This window comes from Vombatus ursinus, unplaced genomic scaffold (genome assembly GCF_900497805.2).
Source record: "Vombatus ursinus unplaced genomic scaffold, bare-nosed wombat genome assembly UNPS02014770.1, whole genome shotgun sequence".
NCBI classification, from domain to species: Eukaryota; Metazoa; Chordata; class Mammalia; order Diprotodontia; family Vombatidae; genus Vombatus; species Vombatus ursinus.
The window spans coordinates 34,029,524-34,042,060 of NW_020954548.1; the positions used below are offsets into that span (position 1 = coordinate 34,029,524).

The following is a 12,537-nucleotide window of genomic DNA, read 5'->3' on the forward strand; positions in this document are numbered from 1 at the left end:
TGTGTGTGTGTGTGTGTGTGTGTGTGTGTGTGTGTGTGGCAGTTGGGGTTAAGTGACTTGCCCAGGATCACACAGCTAGTAAGTGTCAAGTGTCTGAGGCCACATTTGAACTCAGGTCCTCTGTCCAAGGCTGGAGCTCTATCCACTGTGCCACCTATCTGCCCCTGAGGCTTCATTTCTAATGAGGAACTTTGGAGGAAGTGTCAGAGGGCTCCAGGGTATATGTTATTGAGAAAGGGTGACACTCTGTAGGATGAAGTTGAGTCTGTATTAACAAGGAGTCTGGGCAGTGTTTTACTTCCCACCCTGAAGAACTTCTGGGTTTTTTTTCCTGATATCATCCTAAGCACTGGTCTCTTGAAATATTGAAGAAAATGTTCATTCGTGGCAGGTCAGTGTCGCAGTGGATAGAGTGCTGGGCCTGGAGTCCTTCCTGCCTTCAAATCTGGCCAGACATTTCCTAGTTATGTGACTCTGGGCAAGTCATTTAACTCTGTTTGCCTCAGTGTCTTCATCTGTAAAATGAGCTGGAGAAGGAAATGGCAAACCACTCCATTATCTTTGCCAAGAAAACCCCAAAAGGGGTCACAGAGAGTTGGACATGACTGAAACCACTGAACAATAGTAAAAGGGCAGCCTGAATGCTTCCTTTGCCCCTTGCCAGATTTTGGCCAGTCTCAAATCAAGTCAATGAGGATTTATTAAATGACTTTTATGGTTCCAGGCACGGTGCTAAACCCTGGGGATACAAAGAAAGGCAAAAAACCAGTCCCTGCTCTCAAGGAGCTCAGTCTAGTGGAGGAGACATGCAAATAACAGTGTACAAACAAGATATATTATAGGGGGCAAATTGGAAATAATCACAGAGAGAAGGCCTGAATGAAGCCTTGAATGCTCTTGAATGTTAGCTCTCTGTGCTAGTGCTGCTGGACTTGATCTCTCTCTCTCTCTCTCTCTCTCTCTCTCTCTCTCTCTCTTTCTCTCTCTCTCTCTCTCCCCCTCTCCCCCCGCCCCTCTCCCCCTCCCCCCTCCCTCTTCCCCCTGTCTCACCCCCCTTGGAGAGTTCTTTGCCCCTTGGAGTGTTCGTTGCCCCTTGGTAATGTGATGAAAATAAAAAGTTCTGGACTTTTCAGTTAAAGCCCTTTGCCAAGTATAATCTGTCCTAATTTTGCTGTTCTTCCTCTCCCCACTGCTACTGCTATTTATATAACTAGTTGTGTTTTTCTTATGTGAAACAGGGCTTCTGGAAGCTGGAACGAACTGTGCCTCTTGATTCTCTTTCTTATCTCTTCCTTCATTTTCCTTTATCTAGTTTTATAGATTTAGACTTGAAAAGGATCTCAGGCCATAAGGATCATAAACTTAGAATGGGAAAGAATCTTAAAGACCATTAAGTCCAATGGCCTTTTATCCCTTCCCCCATCTAGATTAAGTGACTTGCCCAGGATTACATCCACATTCACAGCATAAGTGTCTGAGGCAGGATTTGAACTCGGGTCCTCCTGACTGCAGGGCTGGTGCTCGATCCATTTCACCACTTAGCTGCCCCCAGTGTCCTTTTACAGATAGGGAAACTGTGGCTCTGAGACGTTAGGGGACTTGGCCAAGATCACACAGATATTAAGTAGCAGATCTGGTATTAAAACCCAGGTCCACTTTAATTTTTATTTTACATTGGAATATATCTTGCTTTCTTATTCATAAAGTGTCAATATTTAGCAAGCGTCTTACTGTAAAGAGATCCTATGAAGCCTATTATATCATAAAGTCAGTTTTATATCCCTCTTGTATGATGGATTTCTGGAGAGCTTTGTGAGCTCTTCCTGAGCACTAAGTTGTTATCCCTTTTGGTGGGGTTAGGGTTTCTTTGTTTTCACTCCTCAGTACATTTTTAGGCAGGTGGGAAACTCACCCTGTTCACCTGAATTCAGCAAGCCTACCATGTCCAAAACTAGGGGTTTCAGCCAGTCAAGGTTCAGAAGAAGGCAATTATGACTGAATATTCTTGCCTCTCCTCCCCTTTGTGGGACTAAATCATATAATCACAGACTCTCAAAATGTTCCGGGCTTAGCGGTTATTTAGTCCAACTTCTTTCTTTGTTTTATAGATGAGGAAATTAAAGTTCAGAGAAGGGAAATTAGTTGGCCAGGGCTGTGGTTTCCTTGTATGTTTAAAGACCCAGTATTATTAAACAGTAATAAGTTCATTTTGGACAGACGCTTCTGGGAACACCTGAACATGTGGGGTTTAGTTTTGGGGGCATTGGTTTCTTCATGCGTGGTTGTCTGAAGGCTAGATTTAAGATCAGAAAGACCTATGTTGAAATTAGCCACTGATACTTACAGTCAAGTCATTTGACCCTCTGAATCTCTTTCCATCTTTGTAAAATGGAAATGATAGTATCTGTAGTATCTACCTCACAGGATTTTTTTTTTTTGGTCTGGATCTATGATTTCATGAGGACATTGGAGAGGATTAGATCATTGAACAGCCATTGTTAAGCACCTAGAATATTCAAAGCAAGTGTTAGATGAGATTGCCTTCTCCCCCTCCCCCTCAAAAGATATGGTTATTATTATGGTTTATCCTACATTACAGTTACTGTATGGTACTAAATATTTCTATTACAACAAATATTTATGTTTAACACAGATATTATATAGTACTATACAATAACTCTAGCTTAGGATAGACTACATAGACTTAGTACCTGTATATACTTATGTTATAACACAAATATTCAGTACTATAAAATAACTCTATGTAGGGTAAACTACCTAGACTTAGTAACTTTATAACTTTGTGTTAAACACACATACTTAGTACTATACAATATGCTTATATAATAATAACACATTTATATAGTGCTTTAAGGTTTAAAAACACTTCCTTAATAACCCTGTGAGGTAGGTAATATAAGCCTCCTTTTTGCAGATTATGGAATGGCACCTCAGAGATGTTAAGGATTTGCCCAGGCTCATACAGTTATTTAGTATGGGGCTGGACCTGGATAAGCATTAAGTACCTACTCTGTGCTTGATGCTGGGGATACAATGACAGAACTGAAGTCCCTGACCTCAAGGAGCTCCAACCTTTTTTTTTTTTTTTTTTAGAAAAGTGACTCTCTTTAGTTTTTACATCCCTTTAATTTGCAGCTATATTGCTTCACTTCCTCTTCCTCCTCTCTCCAGCCAGCCATGTTCAGCAAAACTCACCAACATGTCATCGAGTCTGAAGGTGCTGCAATATCTCACGTCTGTGTAGGTCCCTCATCTCTGTTAAGGGAGGGAGGTGCATTTTCTTGTCTCTTTTCTGGGGCTGGGGAGTTTACATTTTATTGTCAGGAAACAACACATGTAAACATATAAGCAAATGAAGGTAAGTTCTATGGGCCGGACATAATTGTGTATAATTGACATTAGTCTAGCATTAATATTCTTACACAGCAGTCCTAGGAGGTGAGTATTACAAAATGCTCTGAGAGGTCAAAGGGAAGATGTCTTGCTTCTGACCAAGGGGATCAAGAAAGAGTTTATAGAGAGATTAATGTTTGAGTTGGGTCTTGGAGGATGAATAGGAGTTTAGAAAGCAAAATATAGGGGTCAGGGTTTGAGGAAACACACAAAGATGGAAATGCCAGGGGTCAGTTGTTCAAGGGAGCAGGCACTTAGCCTTGGTTTGGGCTGTTGTATAATTCATGGGCAGGTGAGAGTAGGGTCACATGTATGTAGTTGACTGGGGGATTTCATATTTAACTTGATGACATCACAAGGAGGTGAACCTTTGGGATTTCAGTTGTACCTCCTAGTGGACCCCTCATCCCTTAACACCTTGTTATTTATGCAGAGGGGAGGGATTTGGGGAAAAGATAATGAGTTCAGTTCTAGACATGTTGAGTTTTAATATTTCCAAAGGACATCTAATTGGAAATGTCTAAAAGACAGTTGGAGATGCAAAGCTACTTCCATATGGTCCCACTCACCATCGCAGTAACTTTCTGTTTCAGAGTGCCCTCCTTCACCACTGTTCCTCTCTATGTCTTGTAATGTAAGTTCCTTGAAGATAGGAGACTATCTTTGCTTTTCTTTTGTGTCTCCAATCATTAGCATAGTGCTTGGAATATAGTAAGCACTTAATAAATACTCATTCATTCATTCATTCTTAGTAAATACCTTTTAAATTCCAAATTCCAGTGTAGTATAGTGGAAGGATTTTTGTCTTTGGAATCAGAGCACCAGAATTTAAATCCTACCCTTTTCACTTACTGCTTGGTACCTGTATAACCTTGGGCAGGGCACTGTTGTTAGGCCACAGTTTTATTTGTGAAATGAGGGGTTTGGACTAGATAGGCTTTAAGGTCCCTTCTGGTTGGAAATTTATGATGTTTGTACTAAAGTAGCACTTTACATGGAGGGTCAGAGAGACAGATGTTTAATGCAGCTGGTATGATGGTGACATTGAAATCTGGAGCTGAAACCCAACAGCTAAGGGAGCTGAGTGGAATGAATTAGGATGAGTGATCCTGGCACACAGCCCTGATAAGTGTGCCCCTTCCCTCGTTTGGGGGATCCACCTAGCATACCTTCCATCCAGCTGAGTTGGATTTGGACTACCAGGTGTCTAACAAAAGGCAGACATGGTGATCCTTTCCAACTCTCTTTCTAGCCGAAATTTTAAGTATACTTAAATTGTCTAGCATTTAATTTGGTAATAAAAAAGACAAAGTTTCACATTAAGTTTATATTTTGTGTTGCTTATTTTTATATGTGGAGTGTAGACTTTTTGATGGTTTACTTTTGTCCTTTTCATTTGACAATCAACTTAAAATCATCTTCCTTTCCTTTCTGTTTACCTTCCCTGCTATCCTTTAACTTCTCTTGTGTCTGGTGAGCAAAGGTTGGGACAATGGCAAATTTCCCTGCTTTAGAGGGAATCATCGTGGCATGGTGAGGAAGCCTTGACTTAGAGTCTTTGCTCAGACCCTAGCTGTGTGACTTCAGGTACAACCACTTAATCTTTCTGGGCCTCAGTATCTTCACATGTCAAACTGGGATAAGAAGTACTATTCTGCCTCCTTTGTGAGGAACAAATCAGATCATAAAATACTGTCTACTTAATTCAGTGAGCTACTGTTATTGGAGATTAGAAGCATGGCCAGATGTTTTGGAATTCAGTCATCTGTGCCAGTGCCTCCTGGAAAGGGTAGAGGGAACAGGAAATTGAAAGCTATTATAAAAAAGTACTTTAGAAAGTGAAAGGTAAAAGCTGGAACATAGAGAGTCATAACAAAATCAGTAGGTAAAAACCTGGATGGTTTGAGTTCTCTGATTAGAAGCCTTTGTAGGCAAGCTGAACTATTTTCCTTCTCCAGTGGATGGCACAACAAACCATGGATGAGGAATTCGGAATTAGACTGGCTCTGTGAAACCGAACATGAACAATTCTCTCCTGATGCTGCATTTTATAGTGCATAAGCATAGTAATGCTAATAGTAGCAAAATCATATAGGGCTGCATAAAGCCTTCCATTCTACCTAGTGTTCCTGCATTTTAAAATTTCTTAATGAAAAACTGGAAATTACCAGGTGCCTAACCCTTGATCTTGATGGCACAGGATCAGTTTGACAGGAACCCATGTGTGCCTCTTCCACCATCTCTGGCTGTTTCCCCCTCTTTTCTTTTTTTTTTTAAGGAGATGTTGAAGGGCCTTTGGGGTCAGTCACTGTATCCCTAATGCTCTTCAATACATTTTTAGCTTTAATCATTCCTATTATCTATGTGTTGTTTCATTCGCAGTGGACAGAGTGCTCAACTTAAGAGTCAGGAAGACTTGGGGTCAAATTCCACCTCCGGTAGCCATGTTATCCTGGGCAAGTCACTTAACCTGTCTGTGTATCCATTTCCTCATCTGTAAAGTGAAAGGGATTGGGCTCCATGGTCTTTAAGGTTCCTTCCAGTTCTAAATTTATGAACCTATGACCTGAGAACCAGTGCAAACTGGCTGTCTTATTGTTGAGGCACCATTTTGGGTATCAGTGTTAAAGTGAAATCATTCCCCCCTCTTCCTTCCTAGTTAGAGGATTCGAACGTAGATTACTTTTATAACCAATGTGAAAGGGAACTTACCAAGTATAAAGTTAGGAAACTGATAATTTCTGTGTTTTATTCAATTAGGTATCTACGTCTGTGCCAAGTGTGGCTATGAGCTCTTTTCTAGTCGCTCAAAGTATCTGCATTCCTCTCCGTGGCCAGCCTTCACTGAGACAATACATGCTGACAGTGTGTCAAAGCGTCCAGAGTTTGGTAGGCCACAAGCCTTAAAGGTAAGGGGAAGCATATTAGGATAATTAACAAATTCAGTACTTGTGCTTTCTTAGGCATTAGGAGTTGTTTGCCCGAGAATTGATATTATATAAGATTAGTTGAAATGTAAAACTTATAAAATTCAGATGTGAAATGATTTTTTTTTTACCATTTGAAGTAACCCTAAAAAGAACTTTTATGAAATAGATACCTTTTGTTTTTATATCATATTCATTTCTGAATACCTCCTTCTCCACTAAGCCATTTTTTTTTGTGCCAAGGAAAAGGGAGGAAAAAGATCAGCAAAATCAGTGTAATCTGACAGTTATGCAGTATTCCATACCCATAGTCCCACACTTGTTCAGTAAAGGGAGCGAGGTGTATTTTGTCAACTCTTCTCTGAAGTCAAAATAGTTTCATTGTATTATCCTTTCCATTTCAATTCTTGTAGTCATTGTGAATTATGTACTCTTTTCTTTAGAACAACCAGAAATCAAGGTAGAACAATTAGCTTTGGGAAAAGAAGTAAAAACAAATAATCCATGATTTGTTGGCTGGGAATTAAAGCAGGAGTGTGTGTGTGTGTGTGTGTGTGTGTGTGTGTGTGTGTGTGTGTGTGTATCTGTGCCTGTGTGTTTGTATATGTGTATGTATTTTCTTAATCAGCTTTAGCTCTAGAATGTCCTTTTGAAATCTCATGTTTCTTCCTTTGATTAACTTACAGGTGTCCTGTGGCAAGTGTGGCAATGGCCTGGGTCATGAGTTTCGCAATGATGGACCGAAGAAGGGCCAGTCCCGCTTCTGAATATTCAGTAGTTCACTGAAGTTCATTCCTAAAGGTGAGTTCTCTCAGGTGTGATGGTGCTTTCTAACAAAGTAACTTCTAAGTGAATTTACTTTTGGTTTTCAGAAGTGATCACATGTTACATTTCTAAATTTAATTAAAATCATAGGTTATTAGAGCTGGAGAGGACCTTAGAGACCATCCAGTCAAACCACTTCATTTTATAGATGGGGAAGCTGAGACCTAGTGAGGCAAGGGACTTTAAGAATCACACGGTATGTGGAGCTGATTGCAGAGCTCTGGTCTTCTGACTTAGTCCAGTTCTTATTGAGAATAGTTCCAATTGAGCAATAGCCAGTGCCCCAAAGAAGCACCTGTGAGTGAAGACTCTTTCTCCAGGGGGCATTGGCCTCTCTATGGCAGCAATTTTGTTACTGTATGTTTTAGCTACCAATTTTACATAATTTATGTGTGGAGCCCTCTTGACATTTGTTACTTGCTTTGCCTGGCATCATCAACATAGATGTTGCCCATAAGGATATATTATGTTGCCAGATATGCCCTATGGCCTCATTTGTTCTCTAACTCTCCCTTGGTTCCTTTTAGGAAACACATCACTTGCCTTAAGCATGATTACAGGATGGAGGAGGTGTCTCTGACCATCTATTTCTTTTATTTTTGCTAATTAACAAGCATTTATTTCCTTTCCCTTCCACTAGTAAAAAGAAAAGAAAAAGAAAACTCTTGTAACAAAGATGTTTTGACATTGGAGACATTCTTTCCCACATTGGCCCTGTCTAGTGTAAGTCTATCTTGTTCTGTATTTTAGGTCCCATCACCTCTTTCCATCAGGAGAGGGTGGCAAGCTTCATCTTCAGGCCTCTGGAATTGTGGTTTGGAGTTGCACTGGCCAAAGGCCTAAAGTCTCACCAAACATTTCAGAAGGTGTCAATAACTTGAACTTCAAGTGTTTATTAAGCACCTACTATACGTAAGGCACAGATTATATGGACAAAAATGCTTTTAAGGAGCTTGGATTCTCCTGGAGGGAAACCAGAATGTATCTAGAGAAGTATTTACAAAGTCATTTCAAGAAGGAGATAGTACTGACAACTGGGGAAGAGGCCTCTCCTTGGTTTTATTGAATGTCCCCCTTTTTCACCCCACTCCCAAGCCTTGAGTGTCACCAATTTGTTTTTTTCTCCTATTGTTCCAAAGAAGACAGACTTTAGTATCTTACCCCTGCTGCACATTAAGGAGACTGGATCAGAGGCATACACTTTTTTTTTAGTCTGTACCTGTGATTTAATTGATTTAGGCAATTCCTACCAATTAGGAAATTCCTACCATTGCAGATCAATAGCTCTTCTGTAATTTATGTTCTTAGAAAGTTGCCCAGAGAACTTAGAGGTTGAGTGACTTGTCTAGGATCACACAACCAGTATAGATCAGAGGCAGGGAAAGGAATGAACTTTTTTTTTTTTGGAGAGGCAATTGGGGTTAAGTGAATTGCCCAGGGTCACACAGCTAGTAAGTGTCAAGTGTCTGAGGCCTGACTTGAACTCAGGTCCTCCTGACTCCAAGGCTGGAGCTCTATCCACTTTGCTACCTAGCTGCCCTGGAATGAACCTTTTTTAAGCTTCTATTATGTGCCAGCCACTGTGTTAAATGATTTGTAAACATTATCTCCTATATATTCTCTCTGTGATTTTGGGGTTGGCTTTCTATCTATTATACCATGCTATCTTTCTCTACATCTGTATGCCTTCACAAAAATGATTTTAATCTTACATAGTTGTGTGTGTCTCATTATGTATATATGTATTATGTATATTTTTCTTTTTGCTTACTTCTCTCACTGTGCTCTATGATGACTAGATCGCCTTCCCTAATTATATACATACATATAAGTAAATGTATATATGTATATAAGTATGTGAATTTTTACGCCCCTGCCCAAAGGTGGCGTTAAATGTAGAAATTTGTTTTGTGTATTTGAAACAGATCATGTTAGGGTAGAACATGTAGAATCAGGAGACCTGGGTTCCAGTCTTAGACACTTATCTGTGTAAGGACTTAATATTTCATAACATCTCAGGTCCTCAATTTCCTCTACCTAGAGAATTGTTATGAGGATTGAATGCTATAATATATGTAAAGTGCTTTGCAAATTTGAAGGCTCTATGTAAGTTTGAAACCTTGTTCATTTTCCGAGGATCACTGGACATAACGTAAAAAAATTTAAATCACAGGGATTGTTACCCTGCCAAAACTTTTAAATGCTCATGGTCCAAAATATTTGAGCTTTTTGGTTTAGAAATCCAGACTTCAAGAGTGGGGTTCCTACTGACTTGATAATCCTTAAATAAAGGAAAGACATTTCATATATGTGATTTGGATAAGTCACTTTCCTTCTCCTGACCCCAGTTTCTTCTTGTAAAATGAGAAAGAGGTTGACTGACCCAGGTGGCCTCAAAGGTTCCTTCAAGCTCTCTCTGTCTGTATCAGAACCAGCCAGAAACTCCAGCAGTCTGGGTCACCAAAATCTAAGTGTTGGGAGTGCTGACAAGGTCTTCCTCACATAAAGCCAAGAGCTGATTAGGTCTGTAGCCTGTTTTATTCTGTAGGTGAAACAAGAAGACTTAGAGGGATCTTGGTTCCTGCATGTGAAAAGAGCCTGCTGACTGACTAATCACAGAAGAACTCAGTCAGTGTATATGAGGCTCGAGTGTATATGGGGACTCCCCGGGAGTTTTCTAATCCAGATGATATCAGATGAGTAGAAACGACCTCATTTTAATGGGAAGGCTTTCTCAGAATGCATTAATAGTTTAGTATGGGCAAAATTTAAGCTGTTACTTTTCTTTTTTTGTTTTTCTAGACAATGAAACTTCAGCTCCAAAGAGAAAGTAATCGGGCAGTAGGTACTGCCCAGTACTGGTTATGGACACATTGCGATCACCAATTTACTTTGTAGTCATTGATTGGAAGTGGAGTTCATAAAAGTTCAGACCAGTGGACCGAGAGGCCACTGACGAAACTGCAACAGCTTTGAGATCGGAAGATCCTCGATGGAGAGCTGGAGGGGAGATCCCCTTTGATGCCATCTTGGCCAACTCCTTCTTTACAACTGAGACAAGGGAAGGCCAGAGAAGTCAAATGAACTGAAGAACACCAGACAAGTGATGATAGAGAAGGAATTTAAACCCAGATCCTCTGAGTTCAAATCCAGCCTGTTTTCCAAGGTTCCGGGCTGCTTTTCCTCATTTCCTTTAGGTAGGTTCTGTCTAGGAAAGGGCCAATATTTAGGGAATGGGCAGAGTAAATAAAAACTCAATGATGAACAGCCACCTATTGCATCAAGTTTGTAGAACTGAATTAGAATTTGTTTGTTTGTTTGTTTGTTTTTTTAGTGAGAGTGTAAATTCCAAATACATAAAACTTAGATTTTCCTAAACTTTTGACCATAAGAAGATAGAAATCTTAGTGTGAGCCAGCCTTCATTTCTTGTTTAATCTCATCATATTTTTTATCAGCATGCCCTCTCCCCTCCTGAGGTTCCAAATGATGATCTTCTGAACTCCATGTTGTCTAGTTTTGAAAGAGAATTTGATTGACTTTAAGTAGCATAAACCAGATTTCCATACAGCTTTAGTAAAGAATGCAAATCCTGAAAATTTTATCCTGTTATTTTGGTTTGGGGTCACAGTATGAATTACCTTGGTTAAACCCTCTAGGATGGCCATGGTGATGAAGGTTAGTGACCAGGCCAGAAAACAGGACAGATTTTTTTTTTTAATCTTGATTTATACAATAGATTTTAAAGATAGATTTTAAAATGTATCACTGCAACTTGTGTTTCTTGGGCTTATGAAACACATAGTTGGTCAATTACCTCTGAATGTGAAAAGGGCTACTTCCTTTACTACTTCCTTGTCCTTCCATTTTGGCTTGGTACCACCCTCATTTTAATGATGAATTTTCATTTCTGTGGCAGAGAGGGTAAAAGCCTCATGGATTTTTTTTTGTCTTGTCAATTTCCATAGATGAATTGAAGAGAAGGCCCTTCACAGTTTACAGTTCCCAAGACATATTGTGTTTATTGTCAGTGTTAGTGACCCGAGAGTGCCAAGTCCTTCCTTTGCTGATGAGAATGGCATGTTATAGTCCTGTTGACCCAAACGAGGTAAAGTTCTTAGAAATGAACTGTCATAAATGTTAGAGACTGGTTCATTTTCAGCAAGGAAGATGTCCATCATTATGGCTCCCATACACTTCATAGGTTCTCCTGTATATTTGTCACCTTTTTGCAATAAAGAGATGACACTGAGCTATGTGTGTCATCTTTCAAAAGATCTTTTTACCATTCTGTTATCCTGGTAAAAAAAAAAAAAAAGCAGCCTGAAAGAAGAGTCTCTGATTTGGAGACAGAAAGATCTTGGTTCCAAATTCATCTCTGACCTTTACTAGCTGTGTGGCTATAGGCAATTCACTTAACCTCTCTGAGGCTCAGGCAGCTCTCTAAGACTCATCTTGCTAAGTTAAACACAGCTGTTGTGAGAGTTCCATACCCATAAAATCACAGTTCCTTCAAGTATCTCCGTTTTTCTTTGTCTATGTGGCAATGATTGGACAAAAAAAAAAAATTCATGTCATTGTTTGAAAAAATTATGATGTAGAATAAAAGTATGGATCATTTTGAACCTACTTTGTCCTTTATTTAATGTTGGAAGAATTGTCATGTACCTGTTTCTTTTTATAACCTCTTTTTTATGCTAAAGTCACTGATTTTACACATAGAGCAGCTGTTAGAGTCTTAAGACATCAGGAGTCAGTTCTTGGCGGTTTCATTGACTTACTGTGCAACCTTGAGCAAGAAAACACTTAACCTTTCTGCATCTCTGTTTCTCCATCTGTGGAGTCTGACCCATCTCACTATGTGGTGTAATTAGCTGTTTGTAAAGAGCAGAGAGATAGGGAAGGAAAAGGAGGGGAGTACAATTTAGCTACTGAGTCTATGCATTAGCTGGAGATGGAGCCAGGCTGTTATTGCTGAATCAGTAATGGCTTTGTCTTGAAGAACTCTTGTGTTTCCATAACAAAAAGTGTTTGAACTTTAACCTGGGTTGTATTGGTTTCTTGGTTATGTAGTGGGGATTGTGTTGGCATTAGTGATGGTAGCAGGGGATTGGGGAATGGTGGATGCCCAAGGAAAGGGAAAGTTAATATGCATTTAAAGCAATATTAGGAAAGCAAAGGGATGTAAAGGGATTTCTGTAGCCTGTTCCTAATTCAGTTATCTTAGGACTTACTTAGGATACCTCCAGCATCTGAGATTTTACTGGTGTGGGTACTGTGCAAACTATAACATGCCTTTTGCGAATCATAACATGATATATCATTATCATCCACTGAAGAGACCTTTTTTCCGAGCCTTTCTAGCTTGGCCG

At 39.7% G+C, this 12,537-nt stretch overlaps 1 protein-coding gene across 1 annotated transcript in view; it reads left to right on the forward strand.

The window, feature by feature from the left end:
* MSRB1 (methionine sulfoxide reductase B1) overlaps positions 1-11,790 on the forward strand; it is a 13,090-nt gene extending 1,300 nt beyond the window's left edge. The window contains exons 2-4 of the mRNA XM_027862629.1: positions 6,175-6,323; positions 7,028-7,142; positions 9,969-11,790. Coding sequence (XP_027718430.1) covers positions 6,175-6,323; positions 7,028-7,142; positions 9,969-10,000 — 296 coding nt within the window. The 3' untranslated portion in view covers positions 10,001-11,790. The remainder of the gene's footprint in view (positions 1-6,174; positions 6,324-7,027; positions 7,143-9,968) is intronic.
* The last annotated feature ends 747 nt before the right edge of the window (positions 11,791-12,537 follow it).